Here is a 20,157-nt window from a genome sequence, read left to right as displayed (position 1 = left end):
TGTTTCTTCAGGTATTCATTTCTTTCTTTTCTTTTTTTTTTTTAATGTTTATTTATTTTTCACAGAGAGAGAGAGAGAGAGAGAGAGAGAGAGCATGAGCAGGGGAGGGGCAGAGGAGAGGGAGACACAGAATCCAAAGCAAGCTCCAGGCTCTGAGCTGTCAGCACAGAGCCCGATGCAGGGCTCGAACCCACGAACTGTGAGATCATGACCTAAGCCGAAGTCGGACGCTCAACCGACTGAGCCACCCAGGCACCCGATCTTCATTTCATTATAAAGGCTCCCATGTCTGTTAGACAAATGTGTATGCTTTTGTCCTGTTAATCTGCGTTTGTCAGTCTGATTTTCAGACCCAGCCAGGGACCCTAAAAGGAGTGAACAAAACTTTCCTCCCCTACAATAGTCAGAAGGAGAGGACACAGGCAGAAGGGGAGAGAGTTATTTCATGTTAGTAGAGGAGATCATCCACACACTCAAACTCAAGGTACAGCTTGCCAGAGTGAGAGCTTTTATATGCAATTATATAATGCAGTATAAAAGAAAAAGGCTCACATTGGAAATGCAAAAGTCATTAAATAAATATTTCTCAGTTGTAGTTGCTATTAGAATTAAGATTGTCATGGGGCGCCTGGGTGGCGCAGTCGGTTAAGTGTCCGACTTCAGCCAGGTCACGATCTCACTGTCCGTGAGTTCGAGCCCCGCGTCGGGCTCTGGGCTGATGGCTCAGAGCCTGGAGCCTGTTTCCAATTCTGTGTATCCCTCTTTCTCTGCCCCTCCCCCGTTCATGCTCTGTCTCTCTCTGTCCCAAAAATAAATAAACGTTGAAAAAAAAAAAAAAAAAAAGATTGTCTTCAAAAAGGTAATGAAGGTATGAAATTGTGGTACTCTACAACGCGTAAATAAGTGGTTTGATTTTACCATTTAATGGCTAAGTACATTGTGGCCATTCACTATTTTAAGCTATTTTATTGAACACCACTTTAAACGCTGATTTCACATTATAAAAATCCTAACTCTCGGGGCGCTTGGGTGGCTCAGTAGGTTAAGCATCCAACTTCAACTCAGGTCATGATCTCCAGGTTTGTGAGTTCGAGCCCCGCGTCAGGCTCTGTGCTGAGAGCTCAGAGCGTGGAACCTGCTTCAGATTCTGTGTCTCCCTCTCTCTCTGCCCCTCCCCCATTTGCGGTCTGTCTCTCTCCCAAAAATAAATAAATGTTAAAATTTTTTTTTTTAAAAATCCTCTCTACCAGGAATGTGATTTAAAAAAAATAAAAATTAAGTTGCTTAAAGAAAAATGCCTTACATTTGAGAGGAAGACTCAGCAGCAACAATGGCATAACTTTGAAGGGATGCTGGTTTAAAACACAGATTTCTGGGCTTCTCTCCTCAGAAATTTGGATTTAGTAGGTCTGGGGGAAAGCCAGGGAATCTGAAATTTTAGCAGTCTCCTCACCTCCACCCTGACTGCAGACTCCTTCAGAGCAAGTGGTTAAACAGATCACATTTGAAAAACATGTTAAAAATCTTTGCGGATACTCTTAAATAAATAAGAGTTTCTGATTAAGCAAAGTTTTCAGAGCACTGAGGCTGAACCCTTTATATATAGGAAGGGTTTGAGTTATATTTAATGAAAAGCTTTCTAAACTGGAGTCCACATTTCTCTATCATGTCACAAATAGCATACAAGGTATAATTTAACCTTGATGCCTGAGACTTCTTCATTATTATCGTTATGGCTGATATGTGCTATAGCTGCAGAGAGCATTCAACATACAGTTGACTGAAACACTGATTCCTAAAGTGGCCCTGGAACTTGAAAACTTTCTGAATATCAATCAGCTTTAGCTTTTCAGCCTTTCCCCCAAGGCCAAGGTGGCAAATGTGTAGCGTCCAAACCTCAAGGGCAATGCAACATGGTTGCAAAACAAACTCAGGCTTAAAAGAGGTATTAGGGACAATTAACTTTCCAATACCATTTAAATTTTATCTATGGGTGCTCAGCAGTATGGTCGGCTCTGTACTTTAACCAGGCCTCTCACTGGGAAAAAAAAAATTCTGGATAAATTACACTGTGAATCCTATTTTTAAATACCCTGATGAATGTGCTGGCAGTAAAGTAAGAAATCTGTTTTGGGTTGAATTGTGTTCCCCCAAAATTCCTATGTTGAAGTTCTGATCCTCAGTGTCTCAGAAAGTGACCTGAATTGGAAATAAGGTCATTGTAGATGTTAACTAGTTAAGATGAGGCCATTCTGGAATAGGTTGAGCCCCTCGCTCAAGATGACTGGTGTCCTTAGAAAAAGGCAAAATTTGGACACGGGCATGCTCAGAGGGAAAATGCCACGTGAAAATGAAGGCAGAGATAGGAGTGATGTTTCTAGAAGGCAAGGAGAGAAGCCTGGAACAGATCCTTCTCTCACAGCCCTCAGGAGCCAACCCTGGCAACATCTTGCTTCGAAAACTGTGAGACAAAAAATTATGGGGTTTGGGGAGCCTGGTTGGCTCAGTTGGTTAAACGTCCAAATTCAGCTCAGGTCATGATCTCAAAGTTTGTTAGTTCGAGCCCTGCATTGGGCTCTCTGCTGTCAGCTTGAAGCCTGGAGCCTGCTTTGGATTCTGTGTGTGTGTGTGTTCCACCCCTGCTTGTGGGCTCTCTCTCTCTCTCTCTCTAAAAAATGAATAAACTTAAAAAACATTTCTTTTTGAATTTATGGGGTTTAAGCCATCCAGTCAGTGGTAATTTGTCATAGCAGCCCTAGCAAACTAAGACAAAGCCCCAACACATAAGCCAAGCCTTGAAACTAGGCTTAGAAAAGTGAAGACGTAACATACCCAATGCCTTTAACCTAAACCTTAGGCCAATGACTTTATGCTACCCTTTACATAGTCTCCGGGATGCTGGGTACTCCCAATCCATATGAGGTGCTCAATTAAATTGCAGAAACCACCCACATATACATGGTTTTAGACCAATACAAGGAACATTGCCTGTGTCAAACCTTGGCACTGAGTAAAGGAGATAAACACTTCCCCTGAGAAATCATATTCATAAGCATGTTCCCACAACCTTTATGGCCTAAATTCACATTAGCTGAGTGCTCCAAATATCTAGTAGTGCCCTCTAGCATGTGGTGAGAAGAAACGCAAATCCTCTCTGGAGGAATTCACCTTCAGTTGGCCTCAATGAAATATGAGTTTACCATGAAATATCACAAAGTGCACAAGTTAATAAGGTACCATGAGCAAGAACAAGCAGAAATAAGAACTAGCAGAATACAACCCACAAAGATCTCAGATAATGGAATTAGCAGACACGGAATATAAAGTATGTTAAGTTTAACACGTTTTTAAAATAAAAGAAGGAATTAGGGTACGTGGGTGGCTCAGTCAGTGCGTCTGACTTTGGCTCAGGTCATGATCTCATAGTTTTTGAGTTCGAGCCCAGCATTGGGCTCTCTGCTGTCAGCACAAAGCCCGCTTCAGATCCTCTGTCCCCCTCTCTCTGCCCCTCCCCTGCTCACTCGCCCTCTCAAAAATAAATGGACATTAAAATAAAAGAAAGAATTAAACATGTGAGTAAAGAGAGATGGTTTTAAACGACTATTCAGATTAGAAAAAGAATGAAAATAATGAAATAATAAAAAAAAGTATGACAACTAAAAAATAAAACTCAACGAGTGTAACAGCAGATTAAATATAACTGAGGGGAGCCTGGGTGGGTCAGTCAGTTAAGTGTCCGACTCTCGATTTGGCTCAGGTCATGATCTCACAGTTGGTGAGATCGAGCCCCATCCACGTTGGGCTTTGTGCTGAATATGGAGCCTGCTTGGAATTCTCTCTCTCTCCCTCTCTGCCCCTCCCTCTGTCACACTCTCTCTCTCTCTCTCAAAATAAATAAATACATGTTTAAATATAGCTGAGAAAAAAGATCTGTAGAAACTTTTCAGGAAAAACATAAAAAAAGATGAAAAATATAAAATGTTTATATCATATGTATCTTATCAGATTTCTTCCAAGGAGAAGACATAAAGAAAAGGGAGAAAAAGAGATAACGTCTGAGAATTTCCCCAAATTTATTAAATAGTAATCCACAGATTCAGGAAAACCAACAAATTTCAAGCGTATAAATAAACAGGAAATCCACAGCTATGGCACGTGAAACTGCAGAATGCCGAAGACAAAGAAAATGTATTAGTGAGAAACACATCAAACTACTTTCAAAAGAACAACAAATCTCTTACCTTCAATGATGGAAGCCAGAAGATAGTGGAATAAAATAGTCAATGTGGTGACAGAAAAATAACTATCACCCCAGGATTTCACATGTGGTGAAATATCTTTTCTGAACAAAGAGGAGGTAAAGACATTTTCTGATAAACAAAAACTAAGAAAGAATGAACCCAAACTAAAGGAAATTCTACAGGATATAGGTGAGGAAGAAAGAAAATGCTTCCAGATAGAAGGTCTAAGAGGCAAGAAGAAATTGTGAGCATAGATAGTGTAAAAATGTGGTAAACATTAAAACTGTATGAAACAGCAATAATAATATATTGGAAAGTCAAAATAAAAAGATAATTAAAATTCAAGTCAACAATAGCCTATAAACTCTGCGGCCGGGGAGGGGGTTGGGGGAGGATGTTACAGGAGTTAGTGTTCTAAGTTACTTGTATTATTTTGAGAGAAAGTTGAGGATGTTGATTAATTTTTGAGACGTTAAGTTATGCAGGCTAACAAAACAAATAGAATATACACATTTTTATTGTGCAGTACTAATCTAGAAGAAGGGAAGAATGTAGAGAAAAGAAAACAGAAAAAGTGAGATATATGGAAAACACAAAATAAGATAGATTTAATACCAAAAGTATAAGTAATTATAGTAGATATAAGCAAACTAAATGCTCCATTTAAGAAACTGTCATGTTTTTATTAAATGGATATTTGTGTAAGCCATGAAAAAAATAAAATTAGTGTTGCTATATTAATATCAAACAACATAGACTTGAAAACAAATAGGATTAATGGACATAAAATGGGTCATTTCATAATGGTAAATAATTCAATTCACAGGAAGCTAAAACAAATTTTAAATAAGTATCCATCTAGTAACATGTATATGTTACAAAATATGTAACAAAATATAATCCAACAATGAATAGAAGTGGAAAAAATCTACCATTCATGGCCACTTTCAAGTGGCAGATTTTAACAAACCCCTCTTTAGTAACTGATAAATTTAGCATAGTAGAAAACAATCATTAAAAAAAAAAAAAAGGACTGGAATGACACAAAGATACACTACAGCTAACAGACACATACAACTGTAAAATGTATAGAAGTACCCATGGTGCTTTTTAGGCTGTGGGCCCCCTCCCCCAGAACACCACATACAGGCCATAGAACAAGGTGCAACCAATTTTAAAGAATATCAGACAGACCATATTTTTTGTCTGCAGCACAATTAAGCCAGAAACCGATAATAAGGGGTGCCTGGGTGACTCAGTCAATTTAAGTGTCCAACTCTTGATTTCAGGTCATGATCTCACAGTTTGTGAGACTGAGCTCTGCATCAGGCTCTGCACTGAAAGCACAGGGCCTGCTTGGGATTCTCTCTCTCCCTCTCTCTCTGCCCCTTCCTTGCTCACATGTGTGCTCTCTCTCGCTCTCAAAAATAAATAAGCTTAAAAAAAAATAAATGCACAATATATAGTTGGAAATTAAGGAACATAATTCTAAGTGACTCAGAAGTTAAAGAAAAAATAATAACGGAAATCAGAAAATATTTAAATCTGACGGTGAAAAATGAAAAATACTGCAAAAATGATAATGAGGGGTGCCTGCGTGGCTCAGTTGGTTGAGCGTCCGACTTCAGCTCAGGTCATGATCTCACGGTTTGTGGGTTCAAGGCCCAAATCGGGCTCTGTGCTGAGAGCTCAGAGCCTGGAGCCTGCTTCAGATTCTGTGGCTCCCTCTCTCTCTGCCCCTCCCCAGCTTGCACTCTGTCTCTCTCTCTCAAGTAACATTAAAAAAAAAATGATAATGAAATATCATTTCACATCCAAACTTGTAGATTAAGCTAAAACAATACGTAAAGGGAAGTTTAAAGCATTTATACTTATATTAGAGCAGAAGAAAGGATGATGATTAGTGACTATATTAGTTTTTCTATTGCTATACAAACAAATTACTCCAAAAGCTAACGACTTTCAATAGTGGTACATATTCATCCTTTCTCATAGTTTTTGTGGGTCAGGAACTCTCTGGGTGGTGGCTTGAGGTGTTTCATGAGGTGGCAGTCACATTGTTGGCCAAAGCTACAATCATCTGAAGGCCTGACGACAACAGAAGCATCCACTTCCAAGGAAATTTTACTCACATGCCACCATGTTGAGGCTGGCTGTTGGCAAGAGGCCTCAGTTTTCTCCACGTGGCCCACCTTAGAGCGCTGCTGTGTGTTCTCACTAGATGTGGCCCGCTCTTCCCAAGCAAGTGACTCAAAAGAGAGAAAGCCAGGCAGAAGCTATTCTTTTTGTGACCTATTCTCAGAACTCAACATACTACTTCTGCTACTACTCAACATACTACTACACCTCACCTCTATTTGTGAGTCACTAAGTCTGGCCCACATTCAAGAGAGAGAAAATTAGGTTTCATCTTTCTCGAGGAAAAGGTGTCAAAGAATTTTCAAGCATTTTAAGACCCTCACAATGAGCTAAGTATCTACCTGAAGAGATGAGGGGGGTAGGGATGGGGAACAACAAGCAAAAGAAAGCCCAAGGAAATAGAAAAAAAGGCAAGTAGAAAGATAACATCAGAAATTCACCTAATAGAAAACAAATATGCCATCGTCTGCAAAATCCAAACTTGTTTCTTTTTAAAAAAAAAGTTGACAAAATTGACAAATTTCTAGTAAGACTGACCAAGAAAAAAGGTGAGGAGATACAGATCAACAATATTAGAAATAGAAAAGGAGTAACTACATGGGGTGCCTGGGTGACTCAATTGGTTAAGTATCCAACTCTTGATTTCGCCTCAGGTCGTGATCTCACAATTTGTGAAATCAAGTCTCACAGGGAGCTCCATGCTGATAGCACAGAGCCTGCTTGAGATTCTCTCTTTCCCTCCCTCTCTGCCTCTTCCCACTGTGCACATGCTCTCTCTCTCCCTCAAAATAAATAAATAAATAAACTTTATTTTTAAAAAAGGAGAATAACCTTGATGGCAAAATGTCATTGCAAAATTGCAGGCCAAATACACTCAACACTGATGTGAACATCCCCTGAGATATTAGCAAATCAGTTCAAAATTATATTTCTATAAACCAGCAACAAACAGAAAGTGTTCATAGCAGCACTGTTAGTAACAAAAAATGGAAACAACCCAAATGCTTATCAAGAGTAAAATGGATACTAGAAATTATGGTACATTAATACAATGGAAAATATTTTGCCATGCAAATCAATGAAATACAGCCGTAAGCAATAACACGAGTGAATCAATGGAGTAAAGTATTGAAAAAAAGGAAGTCATGAAAGAAGGTGTGTAACAAAATTCCACAAGATAAAGTCTAAAAACATGCAGAATGATTAAATATATACAATAAAGCTATGAAGAAAAGCAAAATACAAAATCTGGGATGGTGCTCTCTCAAAGGGAAAAGAAGGTAATAGGATAAGGGGGGGCACATGAGAAATAACAGAGGTGATAGTAATGTTCTTTAAACCTTTTGCATACTTCATAAGCATTCTTTTATAGCTAGTCAATGTTTAATTTAAAAAAAAAGAAAAAAGCTCCAGGGGCTCAGTCGGTTGAGTGTCCAACTTTGGCTCAGGTCATGATCTCGTGGTCTGTGAGTTCAAGCCCCACATCAGGCTGACAGCTCAGAGACTGGAGCCTGCTTCAGATTCTGTGTCTCCCTATCTCTCTGCCCCTCCCCTGCTCATGCTCTGTCTCTCTCTGTCAAAAATAAATAAACATTAAAAACAAATTAAAAAAAAAAACAACTCCAAACAACTAATAGAATGAACAACAGCCCCAACATGGTTCTCTTCCATCTTACAAGCTCCAAATTCGTTCACAGTATGGGAAGGACAGTGGCTCCCCATCCCATGACAGTAGGTGAGACTTTTCTCCAAGCCCTCCTGCATGTTGATTTTAAAAAGAAATATAGGAGGCGCCTGGGTGGCTTAGTCAGTTAAGCATCCACATTGGCTCAGGTCATGATCTTGTGGTCTGTGCGGTCAAGCCCCATGTTGGGCTCTGTGCTGACAGCTCGGAGCCTGGAGCCTGTTTCAGATTCTATGTCTCTGTCTCTCTCTGCCCCTCTCCTGCTCATGCTTTGTCTCTCTCTCTCTCTCTCTCTCTCAAAAATAAATAAACATCAAAAAATAAAAATAAATAAATAAAAAGAAACCTAGGAACATATGCCAAATGGAGTTCTTTTATAATGTTGATTACACAGCCACGTATTAAAACAGCCATCTCATTTGCTATATCATTTCCATCTTACCATATTCCACCCACAAGTTAAAAAAACAAACACAAAAACCCTTGAAAGTTAGTCAAGCTTTGCCAAAATCAGTCATAATAACATCAAAAACTGTCCAGTAATTTTGGAATGTGCCCAGTCCAAATAACACAGACAAATAACTTCACTTGAATTAATTTCAACTCTCTGCTTGTTTAATCTTTTTTATATTTGCTCCAATTTGTCACCCTTAGCTACCATCATAACACAACCTTTAGATCTTCATACCAAAATAACCACTTGGTTCATTAGAAGTAGGAAGTGGGGAGGGCGCCTAGGTGGCGCAGTCGGTTGAGAGCCTGGCTCTTGGTTTCTGCTCAGGTCATGATCTCATGGCTTCATGGGTTCAAGCCCTGCATCAGGCTCTGCACTGACAGTGCAGAGCCTGCTTGGGATTCTCCCTCTCTTGCTCTCTCTCTGCCCCTCCCCTACTTGCGCTGTCTCTGTATCTCTCAAATAAATAAATAAACTTAAAAAAAAAAAGAAGTAGGAAGGGGAGGTGAAGAGCAAGAATCAGTGGTTTCACTGAGGTGATAACATTTGCTGGACAGGCCAAAAGACGTGTTCAACAGTAGTTCCATGGCAATGTAGCTTCAGGTAACAGATAAACGGAAGACTATATACGTAGGTACTGGTGGTGATAAATGCTAAGTGGCTGAGAGAAAACATTTCTCGTGATTCTAGTCTCTGATGGAGACCTATTCTTTCAGTATCAATTCTTAGACTGTTTTTGAGAGATTTGAATAATTTAAGTGTATCCATAAGTATAAATAATATGAATGAAACACATTTAGATCTATCATTTTGGCTTTTTACTTTAGTTTTATTCAGGTGCAAAACTGACATATAAAATTATAAGATATCTAATAGGTACATCTTGGTAACTACGTATATACTACATACTATATATATGTATAGTATATATATGTATATATATGTATATAGTATATATATATAGTATATATATGTATATATATATGTATATAGTATACACTTTGTGTATTTATCTCTGGGGGGGTGGTTAGAACATTTAAAATTCTACTTTTTTAGCAAATTTCAATTATACAAAACACTATCAACTATAGTCATCATGTTTCACATTAGATACTCAGACCTTATTCATCTTATAGCTGAAAGTTTGTACCCTTTTACCAACCTCTCCCTATTTCCCCTACCCTACAGTCCTGGCAACAACTTTTCTACTCTGTTTCTGTGAGTTTGACTTTTTTTTTTTTTTTTTAGATTCCACGTATAAGTGACACCATGCGGTATTTGTCTTTCTCTGTCTGGCTTATTTTAGGTGTATTATTTTTAGACTATTCCAACCCATGTCCTCGCAAGCAGCATAATCTTCCTTTACAAACCAGCTTTTATTTAAATTATATAAAACCATATATAGTTTTATCATACACAAAATTTAACCAGTAAACAAGCTACATTACCAAATATTTTATCTTCAGAGCATATCTAAACTAAAAGATACAGTTATGTTTAGCAGGTGCACAATATACCAAGTTAAATTCAGATAGAACTACTTATCAAGAAACCAGACATAACCCACGTTTGGGTCATGCAAATGTATCATAAAGGTAGTCTGATTTAATAGTTTTGTGTTTTAAAGGACCAAAAGATGAGTCTCCTAAAAAGAATGCTGAAAAGACAATAGATGTCAAGGACTAGGTGTCAGAACAACTAGTCCTCTACCACTAACCAGCTGTGTCCTTGGGCAAGTGACGCACTATTTGAGCCTTATCATAAATGAATTCTGGTGGGTTAGAATAGGTGACCACTAAGGTCTCTTCCAAAGTCAGCTTTGTATAAACAATAAGCAAGGGTCAAAAAGGGGGAAGTGATAACTCCTTTAGAGAAAATGGCATATTCACAAAGGGACAGAGAAATATTTGTAATTTGTACAGCATTCACTGTGTGAGGCAAAGAGCACAGACTAAAACTAAGGAGAGAAGGTCATCTCCAAGCGGGGAGAATCTTTGGGAAGAATTTCCTTGGGTCAGTCCTATGAAAACTGGAAACTGATATCGAGTTACTTATTAAACAGTAATTTAGCAAGCATTTTCCTTTATGGTGTATATAGGTTTTTATGCATTGCAACAAAAGTACACTGCAGAATACTTTTTATAAGTAAAAGCATGCAAAGAGATGTTTATTAAAGTTGTACTTATATTTATGTATGTCCAAACATTCATCTCTAATAAAGTGTCCAGAAGATCCCACGCATAGTTAGAATTTTCTGACACAGAGATAGGTGTGTCTGTAAATATAAGTATGTGCCACAAATTCCTAAGTATGTTTTTCATATATAACAACATAAAATGCATTGTACAGTTTCAGTTAAAACTGGTTGATGTCCACATCAGACACTTAGTCCCTCAAGTAATGAACTTGTTTCACAGGTGATAATAGGCTGAGGAGACACTGCTCCAAGGGGACGTTAGTGAAAACAGACCCGAGATCCACTGGTGAGTACTGGAGAGCATGAAACGTCATGTTCAAATAAACACACCAGAAAGGGTTTGCTCTATTTACTTGAATCATAAGATCTTTTTCTGTTTTAAAATTCAGTTTAATTCAGCAACATTTACTGAACACTGAAAGTGTGCAAGTGTCAAAACCAAATCTAACAGAGGCGTTTGATTTGACGTGGGATTTCTGGGATAAGAGCTCAAAGCAGTCAATCCTGACAGGAACCAATTCCAAAGTTTAATCACCATGACAGCTTCACATTCAGCCTGACTCACTCCATTACAGGCACCCTGGGATGTCACAATTGTCATAAGTGATTGAACAGTCTAATTTGAAACAGAGGTTTGCAGGGCATCATTACATGATTCTGCTCTTCTTCCCCCAATCCTCTGGGCTCTTCTTTTATACTAACTTTTCAACCCATGTGCCCTCCTGATTCCCAGATAGTTCACTCTCCCCTCTTTCTTAGTATTCAAGATGATGAAGACAACAGTGTCTGGTGAGTGGCAATCCTGGCTGTCCTTCAAGCTAGCACAGTACCATCGAAGAAAACTTTGCCAGCGGTCCCCCTCCTTTCCAGAATCACCATTCATCCAGCGACGGTGGCCTTCTAACATCAGACTCTTTTGTTCCTCAAACCCTTTAGGCTTTGTGTTGACAAATTCCTTCAGTCACTCATGCCAGTGTGGTTTTGAAATAGGCCAAGCCACATTTACAATTATCGTCTCTAAAATCGCACTTCAATTCTGAAGTCAGCTTTATTTTAGCAGTAGGTTATTAATTCATTCATGTCCTTGAGCCATTTTATGAAACACAAGATACTTGCCTGAGCACTGCATGGGGATACAAGGGTGACACACGATTTCCCTTGAGGGACTTGAAATAGAGGGAGAGAAATAGGACAAGGAGATGTGAAAATGAAAAATGTGAGGCAAACTATAGACAGTTTCCAATCAGGGGGGCAGATAACAGGTGCTAGAGAAGTTAACCTTGAGGTCTTCATGGCAGGGGTCAGACTGAAGCTGGTTCTCAAAGGAGCAAGGAATAGGGAGAAAGGAGGCATAGGTATTTGAGGTATATGCAAAGCCAAAGGTATCCAAGTAACACTCTGATTCAAAGAAGGCGGGAGGAGTAAGGCAGCAAGATTGGGAGAGTGGTGGTTTGTGCCCGTGAATACAGTAAATCAGGGCCAGCCAGCCGCCTTGGAATGAAATGTTTCATCTTTGTGACAATGGCCGTGCCCACTGAAGGATTTTAATCAAAAATTGTGCTTACAGGTGATTTATCTGACTGTTACCTATAGAAGGAAGTGGCAGTAATTGGAAAAAAATAAGATCAACCATAAGCCTCTGGGAATGTTTTTTATATATGAGTCCCAAAGCAGGTTGGTAGCAGTGAACTTGAAATAAAATATAGAACAGACACTGGCAATTAAGTATGTATCTGTATGAAGAGGGTGAGTCAGAGACCCTAACTGAGCCACTGAATTTCACAAAGGTTTTATATTCCTGATGAGCTTGCTGCCTACAGGCTCAATAGTAAAATCACAGATCCACGTAGTGAGTGAATAAAAGCACCAACCCATTTCACTTAATGTTTACAGATTTTACATACAAACATTTTTAAGCTGCACCAACATACATGCTCCATGCTTTTTCACACATGAGCGTATTTGTAACTACCAAAGGATGAAGGATTGAGATATTTACAGAGCCTTTACCGGACACCAGACCCTTGGACAATTGCTGGCAATGGGGATACATAGAAAAAAAAGCCGGTCTCCCTTTGAGGGGCTGGCAAACCACAGCCTTCCTACAAAGCCAGCCACAGCTTCAATGATGGCACAAAGACTGCTGATTTCCCCAGATTGTCCTCGTCTCCAGCCCTGTCCACGTGTCTATGAGACTTCCTCACCTGGATGTTCATGGACTTTTCCAACTCGGCATCTACCACACTGACTACATTACCTCCTTCCCTTGGAACCTGCTTCTTAGGTAAGGCTGCCATCTCAGAGAATGGCAGCAGCTGGGACTCCTCCCACTGCCTCACTCTCCACACCATCTAACCTCAAGTTCTGTCCATTTTGCTTCCTGGATATCTCTCTTATCCAGCCACCTCTCACTATCTCCATTATCAGCTCTCTGGCGCAGGCTACCCCCGTCCGTTGCCGGCCAAAGCTTCCTAAGTGGTCTCCTGGCATCCCAGCCTGCTACTCTCCCATCCTCTGCCCACACAGCAGCCAGTGTGACCTTTCTAAAATGAATATATGACTGAGTCACTTATCTGCTTGAAACCCTTTAAAAGTTTCCTTTAGCTGTTAGAATAAAGTGCAAATCCCTTAATATCCGTTGCAAAGCCCTTTATAGCCTGGATCCTGCTCATCTTCCCATCCCCACTTGGATCCTCTCTCCTCTCTAAGCACCAGCCACACAAAATTCTTTCACTTTCTCTAATGATCCATGCTCTGACTCTCTTCCTGACCCTCCACGCATACTATTCCTCCCGCCAGAAACACCTTTTCTCCTTCCTGCAAATTCCTATGCCAAGGAATCATTATCCTGAGCTGAAAAGACAGGCTTGCATTGATAATGATCATTATTCCATGTCACATATGTACAACTCTGTATTTGTTAAAAGAGTTTTTAACTCTAACCCTATAACTACAATGACCAGATTTTTCAAACTAAAGTTCTAAAGAATAGGACAGGACTGTGTTAGAATACCTTGGCTTTATGTAAGTCTCATTTTATGGAAGTGGACATTTAGTACCCTGACCTTCCCTCACTGGGGACAAGGGATTGCAGTGTGATTCCAAAAGGACAGAGGACAGAAGTTGCTCTGGGCACATATTATGCAATGGGCTTGATATTTAGGCCAGTGTGTTGGAGTGGGATGTTCTGCTAAAGAATAATCTTGTGGAATGTTTTTATGCCTGCTCAATGAAGAGGTGCCAAAAACAAAACAAAACAACACAACACACACACACACACACACACACACACACACACACACCACACACACACCCCTACCTTTATGTACCTTGGGAGTGTAAATAATATTTGACGAACCCAGAAGCAGCTCCCTCTCTTGAAGGAAGAAGGAGCAGAGAGCCCTCTGCCTGCCCCAACCTACTCTAAGACATAGCTTTATTGTCCAAGAACCAGGTGTCGAGATTGAATCTGTCAAGACAAATCAGGCCCTTTGTTGAGATTAAATAGGAAACACACCCACCCCATAAGGAGTAGTAGGAGAAGTGGTTCTGGATTCAGAATGAATGGACAAGGATACCTGGACCAGTTTGGACCCAGAATTCCTGGGGCAAGTGGGCTGGGTTGTGGTGGTATTTGAGCACCAAGGGAGGTATCCTAGGAATCCCCAGTGGCAGACATCTTTGGTGGAACTTACCACAAAGGCAATGAAATGATCTTCCTTCAAAGATTCCCTGAGGGTATTATGCTTAGTGAAATATGTTAGACAGAGAAAGACAAATACTACATGATCTCACTTACATTTGGAATCTAAAAACAAAACAAAACAAAACAAAACCAAGTCATAGGAACAGGCATTAGATTGGTGGCTGCCAGAGACAGGAGGTAGGAGGCAGGGAAAGGGGTGATGGTGATCAATCAAAGGTATAAACTTCAAGTTATAAAATAAATAAATTCTGGGATGTAATGTACAGTGTAGTGACTATAGTTAACAATACTGTAGTATATATTTGAAAGTCACTAAGAGGGTAGATCTTGAACGTTCTCATCATGAGAAAAAAAGTTGTAATTCCATGAGGTGATGGGTATTAACTAAACTTATCGTGGTGATCATTGTATGATATATATACATACATATATCATAATGGACTAATGGTATTGGACTAATACCATGTTATGTCAATTTACATTTCAATAAAAATGAAAAAGAAAAAAGAGGGGCACCTGGGTGGCTCAATCGGTTGAGTGTCCAACTCTTGATTTCAGCTCAGGTCATGATCTCACGGTTTGTGAGTTTGAGCCCCACGTCGGGTTCCATGCTAACAGTGCCTGCTTGGGATTCTCTCTCTCTCCCTGTCTCTGCCACCCGCCCCCTCAAAATAAATAAACTTTTTTAAAAAAGGAAAGGAAAGGAAAAAAAGATCCCTGAAGACTTGTGAGTGGACAAAGTCAATGATGGCCCAGCACCAGCTGCCTGAATATCTCAGACCTAGTTCTCAACAGCGGCATATTGTGGCCTGACAGCCAGTGGAGCAGAGACAGCAGGCTGACAGCCCTACTCTATTTGCCTGAGAGTGGAAATCACACCGTCCCCTTAGGGTTTCAGGCCCCCATCATGGCCCTAATTTTACATCTATTTCTGGACTCTTCTGGTAATTATGGAAAAAAAGAATGGTTCACTGTTCGTGAACCTCTTACGGGTTTACTGAAGATCACACAGTGAATAACAGGTAGAGGTGGAAACAACAAAAGTGAGTCAGTAAAGATGGGTGGTACATTGTGTGGTCAAAAACGCAGAAAGACAAGTGAGGAGGGAAAGACCCGGGAGCTCACTGGCCCATGGCAGTCAAAGACTGTTCCTTACAATGTTCTGATGGTCTCTGGTCCTGCCTGTGGCTACAGGAATTTCTGCCACATCACAGCAAGTCTGCATAGAGCCTCAGTGAGGGAAAGTTGTTTATGGACAGAGGACTGTGACATAAAATGAGAGCAAGTGACTAGACCTTGTTATCTTAGTGCCTTTGATAACACTGGAGAGCAAAGTTAGGTTTTGAATTGACTGAAATCTTCCATAAATGGAATCTGAATGCAGGCTACATCACATCCAAAAATTCCCCAGGGAATTTCCTATTATGTACATGGAAGGGGGAATGAAGCAAGTCCCATCTGGCGAGGCAGAGAACATTCTCTGCTGCGTGAAACTGCATGGTTCGCATGGTTAGTGCCAACAGCATGTTCATACTAGACCAAGGCCCTGCACACAGAGGTGTGAGTGTGTTGAAAAATGAGCTAGATGGAATGGGCATTGCTAGGCAATTATTTGTCTCTAAAACATCAAAACCACAAGGCAAGATATTAATAAGGGTATCATTTTTATAAAGTCCCTAACCAGTTATGAGCCAATATTGTGACCATTGTTACTCAGAGTTGCTATAGCAAAATAGAGTGACATTATTTTTTCCCATAGCTTCCTACCAATACACGAGCTAGAATCAAGAACAGACCAACAAACATCGCTAGTGACTTTTGCTCTTGAGGACTGACATTCTCAGGGAAACCTCAGAACTCTAAAGAAAATATACAATGACATTAGCCTTATTAGGAAATAAAGGCACTGATGGATAAGGTGACTCAATTCAAAAGTCACCCGCTCAAAAAGACCTCCTCTGACAAGCCTCAAGTCCTGAACTCCATTCTTCACTGTGTAGTAACACCCCATTACTCTGCAGCACATTATCAAGTTATCTTGTGAATTTGTGCTCCTGTGGTCCTTCTTCTGTGTTTGAATATAGACCCAGAGAGAGAAACTCTGCACGGTTCATGACTCTGTTCTTAATACCTATGGAGGCTGACACAGGGTACATCCTCGGTGATACTTGACTAACTGCCTTTCCGGCGGCCAAAGAACAAAAAGATTAATTATCTGTAAATGAAGACTTCATGGAGTCCAGAAAACCCCGCATTCACATCAATTCATCAAAAACATCCCATAGCTCAATGAAAAGTCTTTTTCCCATTATAGACGTGATACTGATTAAATCCATACCTAGAGCAAAGTGAAGCCAACATTACTCCAGGTGTGGCCCACGACCAGCAGCATCAGCGTCGCTCGGCAGTTTGTTAGAAAAGCAAAATCGGGGCTCCACTATAGATCCAGTGAATTAGAATATCTGAGGGTGGGGCCCCAAAATCCGTGGTCAATAAGTTCTCCAAGTGATTTTGTGTACCATAAAGTTTTGAGCAAGTTATTCAGATACAAAGGAGAGAAAACACAAGAAATGTCATAAGGACTAAATTTGCCAGGGACAGCTGGCACATCCTTGCTGTCGTTTCAGCAAGAAACATCAAGAAAAAGGAAGAGGATGGATTGTGCACAAAATTATATGGGTAAGTACGGCTCACACGTGCCCTGCATTCTGTTTCATGGAGGCTTCCCAGACCTGACTCAAGAACCAGCAAAGTGGAGGCGCTCCTGGGCTCCAAACTCCTGCTTTCACTTGACTTCCCCTCCTTTCAGGGGCCAGCACAATGGTGGCTCTTTCTAGGAATCATTCTAGAGTAGGCCCCCTGAGAAAAAGCAGCCCAGCTGCGGATGTGAGGACAGCCATGTCATACCGTGATTGAGATGTCTGATGCAGTCACTCAGGAGAGCACTGAACTTCTTCTGCTCGGCGGCCTCGTGGAAGCAGAAGTAGCTGTGTCTGAGGAATGGCTGCCACAGGTACACAGGGAATTCCTTAGGCACGACCACAAAGGGCTGAGCGTTCTCCTTCTCACTGGATGCTAAAGAAACATTGAAAACACAAAGACATTTTAAAACGTGTTATCTTTTATTTAAAATACTTACTTCAGGAGGCACCTGGATGGCTCAGTCTTGGTCTGACTCTTGGTTTCGGCTCAAGTCATGACCTCATGGTTTGTGAGTTTGAGCCCTGCATCGGGCTCCGCAGCTGGCAGCACGAAGCCTGCTTGGGATTCTCTGTCCCTCTCAATCTACCCCTCCTCGTCTTGTGCGCTCTCTCTCTCTCTCTCTCTCTCTCTCAAATTAAATAAACTTTAACTTCCCTCAGCCTGTGAGGGAAACTCTTTGGGGCAGGCCGTGGAACAGAACCATGAAGCAGATGTCTTCACAGGATGGTGGAAAATGGCAGTTCAGGCTCCTCTCACTCCATCCACCAGCTCTACCTGTCTCGCTCCAGCAGGTGGCCTCACCTGCTACTTGACAAAGACAGCCAGGGCCACCAGACATCCTCTTTCTCAACTTCCTCATAGCAATGCTTCACAGAGTCTGCGCATCCCCACTGGCCTTCCTCAGGCTCACCTGTCCACCTGTGCAGATGCTCACACTCCCGTCCCCGCTCCTCCCTACCGCTGCCAAACCAACACTTGCTTCTTTGAGCAGCAACCCGATTCTCACCTCGGTCTGGTTCCTGCCCCACCAGTCCTGAAACCCCAGTGCCGAGCTCACTGATGTCATCCTAATGGCCAACCTGGGGCTTCTTCCTCATTACCTAAGCCTTTCTTTTTTTATATTACCAAGACTTTTTTTTTCATTAAAATTTTTTTTATTTTTTTAATATGAAATTTATTGTCCAATTGGTTTCCATACAACACCCAGTGTTCATCTCAACAGGTGCCCTCCTCAATACCCATCACCTACCCTCCCCTTCCTCCCACCCCCCCCATCAACCCTGTTTGTTCTCAGTTTTTAAGAGTCTCTTATGTTTTGGCTCCCTCCCCCTCTAACCTTTTTTTTTTTTTTTTTTAGAGAGAGAGAGAGTGAGTGTGTGTGTGTGCACATGTGAGCAGGGTAAGGGCAGAGGGAGAGGGAGGGAGAGAATCTTAAGCAGGCTCTACGCTGAGTGCAGATGGGTTCCCATTTTATGTAAGAAAGGAACAGATCTCACAACTGTAGGATCATGACCTGAGCCAGAATCAAGAGTCAAGGCTTAACTGATTAAGCCACCCAGGTGCCCCCATTACCTAAGACTTTTTAACCTAATCTGAAACATCTGTTGCTGCTGCTAACTACCCCTTCTTTGGAAAAGATTCTCTTCTCTCCCTTTGACCTGTAGCATCACCTCTCTCCTGGTGTCCTTTGTGCTTTTTAAAAAATTGTTTCTTCTTGGCCAGCTTTACTCGTTCCTCTGCCCCTTCTCTCCATCCTCCTGTGAAGTGTTGGTGTTTGCCCTGTTCTGTCCTGGCTTCCCTCCACTCTCACTAGTCTCTGCTCTCCTTTGGCGTGGTCATCCATTCCATGGTATCGCAGGTAGCTTCTACAGTTCCTATTACCTTTTCCTCTTTCATTTCCATCTAGAAAATCCTTTTGCCTAGAAAATCCTCATTCATCCTTCAAAAGTCCATTTAAAAGTTTCTCCTTGGGGTGTCTTTGTTGGCACACACCCCCCCCCCACCACTGTACTACTAGAGACAGACTTGTGTGCTCCCTATGTTATTCTCCCCAAATATTGCAGAAATCTGTTTTCATGTCTGGCACTCACACTCAGGGTGGAGGGCACAGAATGAGATGAGCTCCCCACTGGTTCTCACACAGTTCTCCTCCCCAAGAAGCAGTACCACTGCCCTGGAGCTCCCAGAGGATGGAAATTGCATCGTACATATGCTTGCATGCTCAACCCTTAGCACAGTCATGGAACTGACTAGATGTTCAACTACAGTTTGCTGAGTAAATGTGCTATGTTATCCTAGGAAAGTTTAAAAGCTTTAAACAGTGGACTTTTACCACTTACCTCAAAATCAATTCTAAGAAACTCATGTTAAACCATGCTAGTATTTATATCCCTACCCAAATTTTATTTCCTTCCATGCATTCCAATTATATATTACGCTTGGTTAAATGACCCCAGCTTATTAGCTCTGTGCTCCCTGCCTACATAAAAAGGGCACCAATCTCAGGGAAGGGGAGGAAAAAAGAACGCTCTAAGAGGCCACTGAAAGCACTGGGCGTACCCAACAATGGATCAAAGCCACTCCAAAACAGAGTCTTGCTACTGGCAAATTAATAAATCAAGACTGGATAAATAAAAAACAGATTTCCTGGGGCATATATGGGGACTCTATTTCAATGTCCTGAAAGCTGAAGGTAACAAAGTAGAATGCACTAGAAGCACAATCTTTGGCCCACCAGTACCTCGAAAACTACCTGGCAGGCACACAATATAATAATGAATCAACGTATGAACGAACAAACGAGTGAATGATGAAATTTGGTAGCACAGACCTCTAACAGTAACACATTATCTATTTTCCCCTTCTTTGTTATAAAATCCCTAACTTTCAGTTGAGCAAGTGACTGCTTAAGACAAAGACTACGTTGCCAGCTTCCATTGCAGCTTGGTGTGCCCCAGCCACTATGTTCTTGTCAATGGGATATAAACTAGAGAGGTAGCGAAACTTCCTGAAAGTGTCCTTGAAGAAAGGGAA

The 20,157-nt window shown here is 41.0% G+C and overlaps 1 protein-coding gene across 1 annotated transcript in view; it reads right to left on the bottom strand.

The window, feature by feature from the left end:
• The window catches only part of NIBAN1 (niban apoptosis regulator 1), a 152,272-nt gene that overhangs the window by 58,047 nt on the left and 74,068 nt on the right, over nt 1-20,157 (bottom strand). The window contains exon 5 of the mRNA XM_043568867.1: nt 17,329-17,496. Coding sequence (XP_043424802.1) covers nt 17,329-17,496 — 168 coding nt within the window. The remainder of the gene's footprint in view (nt 1-17,328; nt 17,497-20,157) is intronic.

Source organism: Prionailurus bengalensis, chromosome E4 (assembly GCF_016509475.1).
Source record: "Prionailurus bengalensis isolate Pbe53 chromosome E4, Fcat_Pben_1.1_paternal_pri, whole genome shotgun sequence".
NCBI lineage: Eukaryota > Metazoa > Chordata > Mammalia > Carnivora > Felidae > Prionailurus > Prionailurus bengalensis.
The sequence above is the reverse complement of the archived record's forward strand: the minus strand, read 5'-3'. Positions and strand labels throughout refer to the sequence as shown.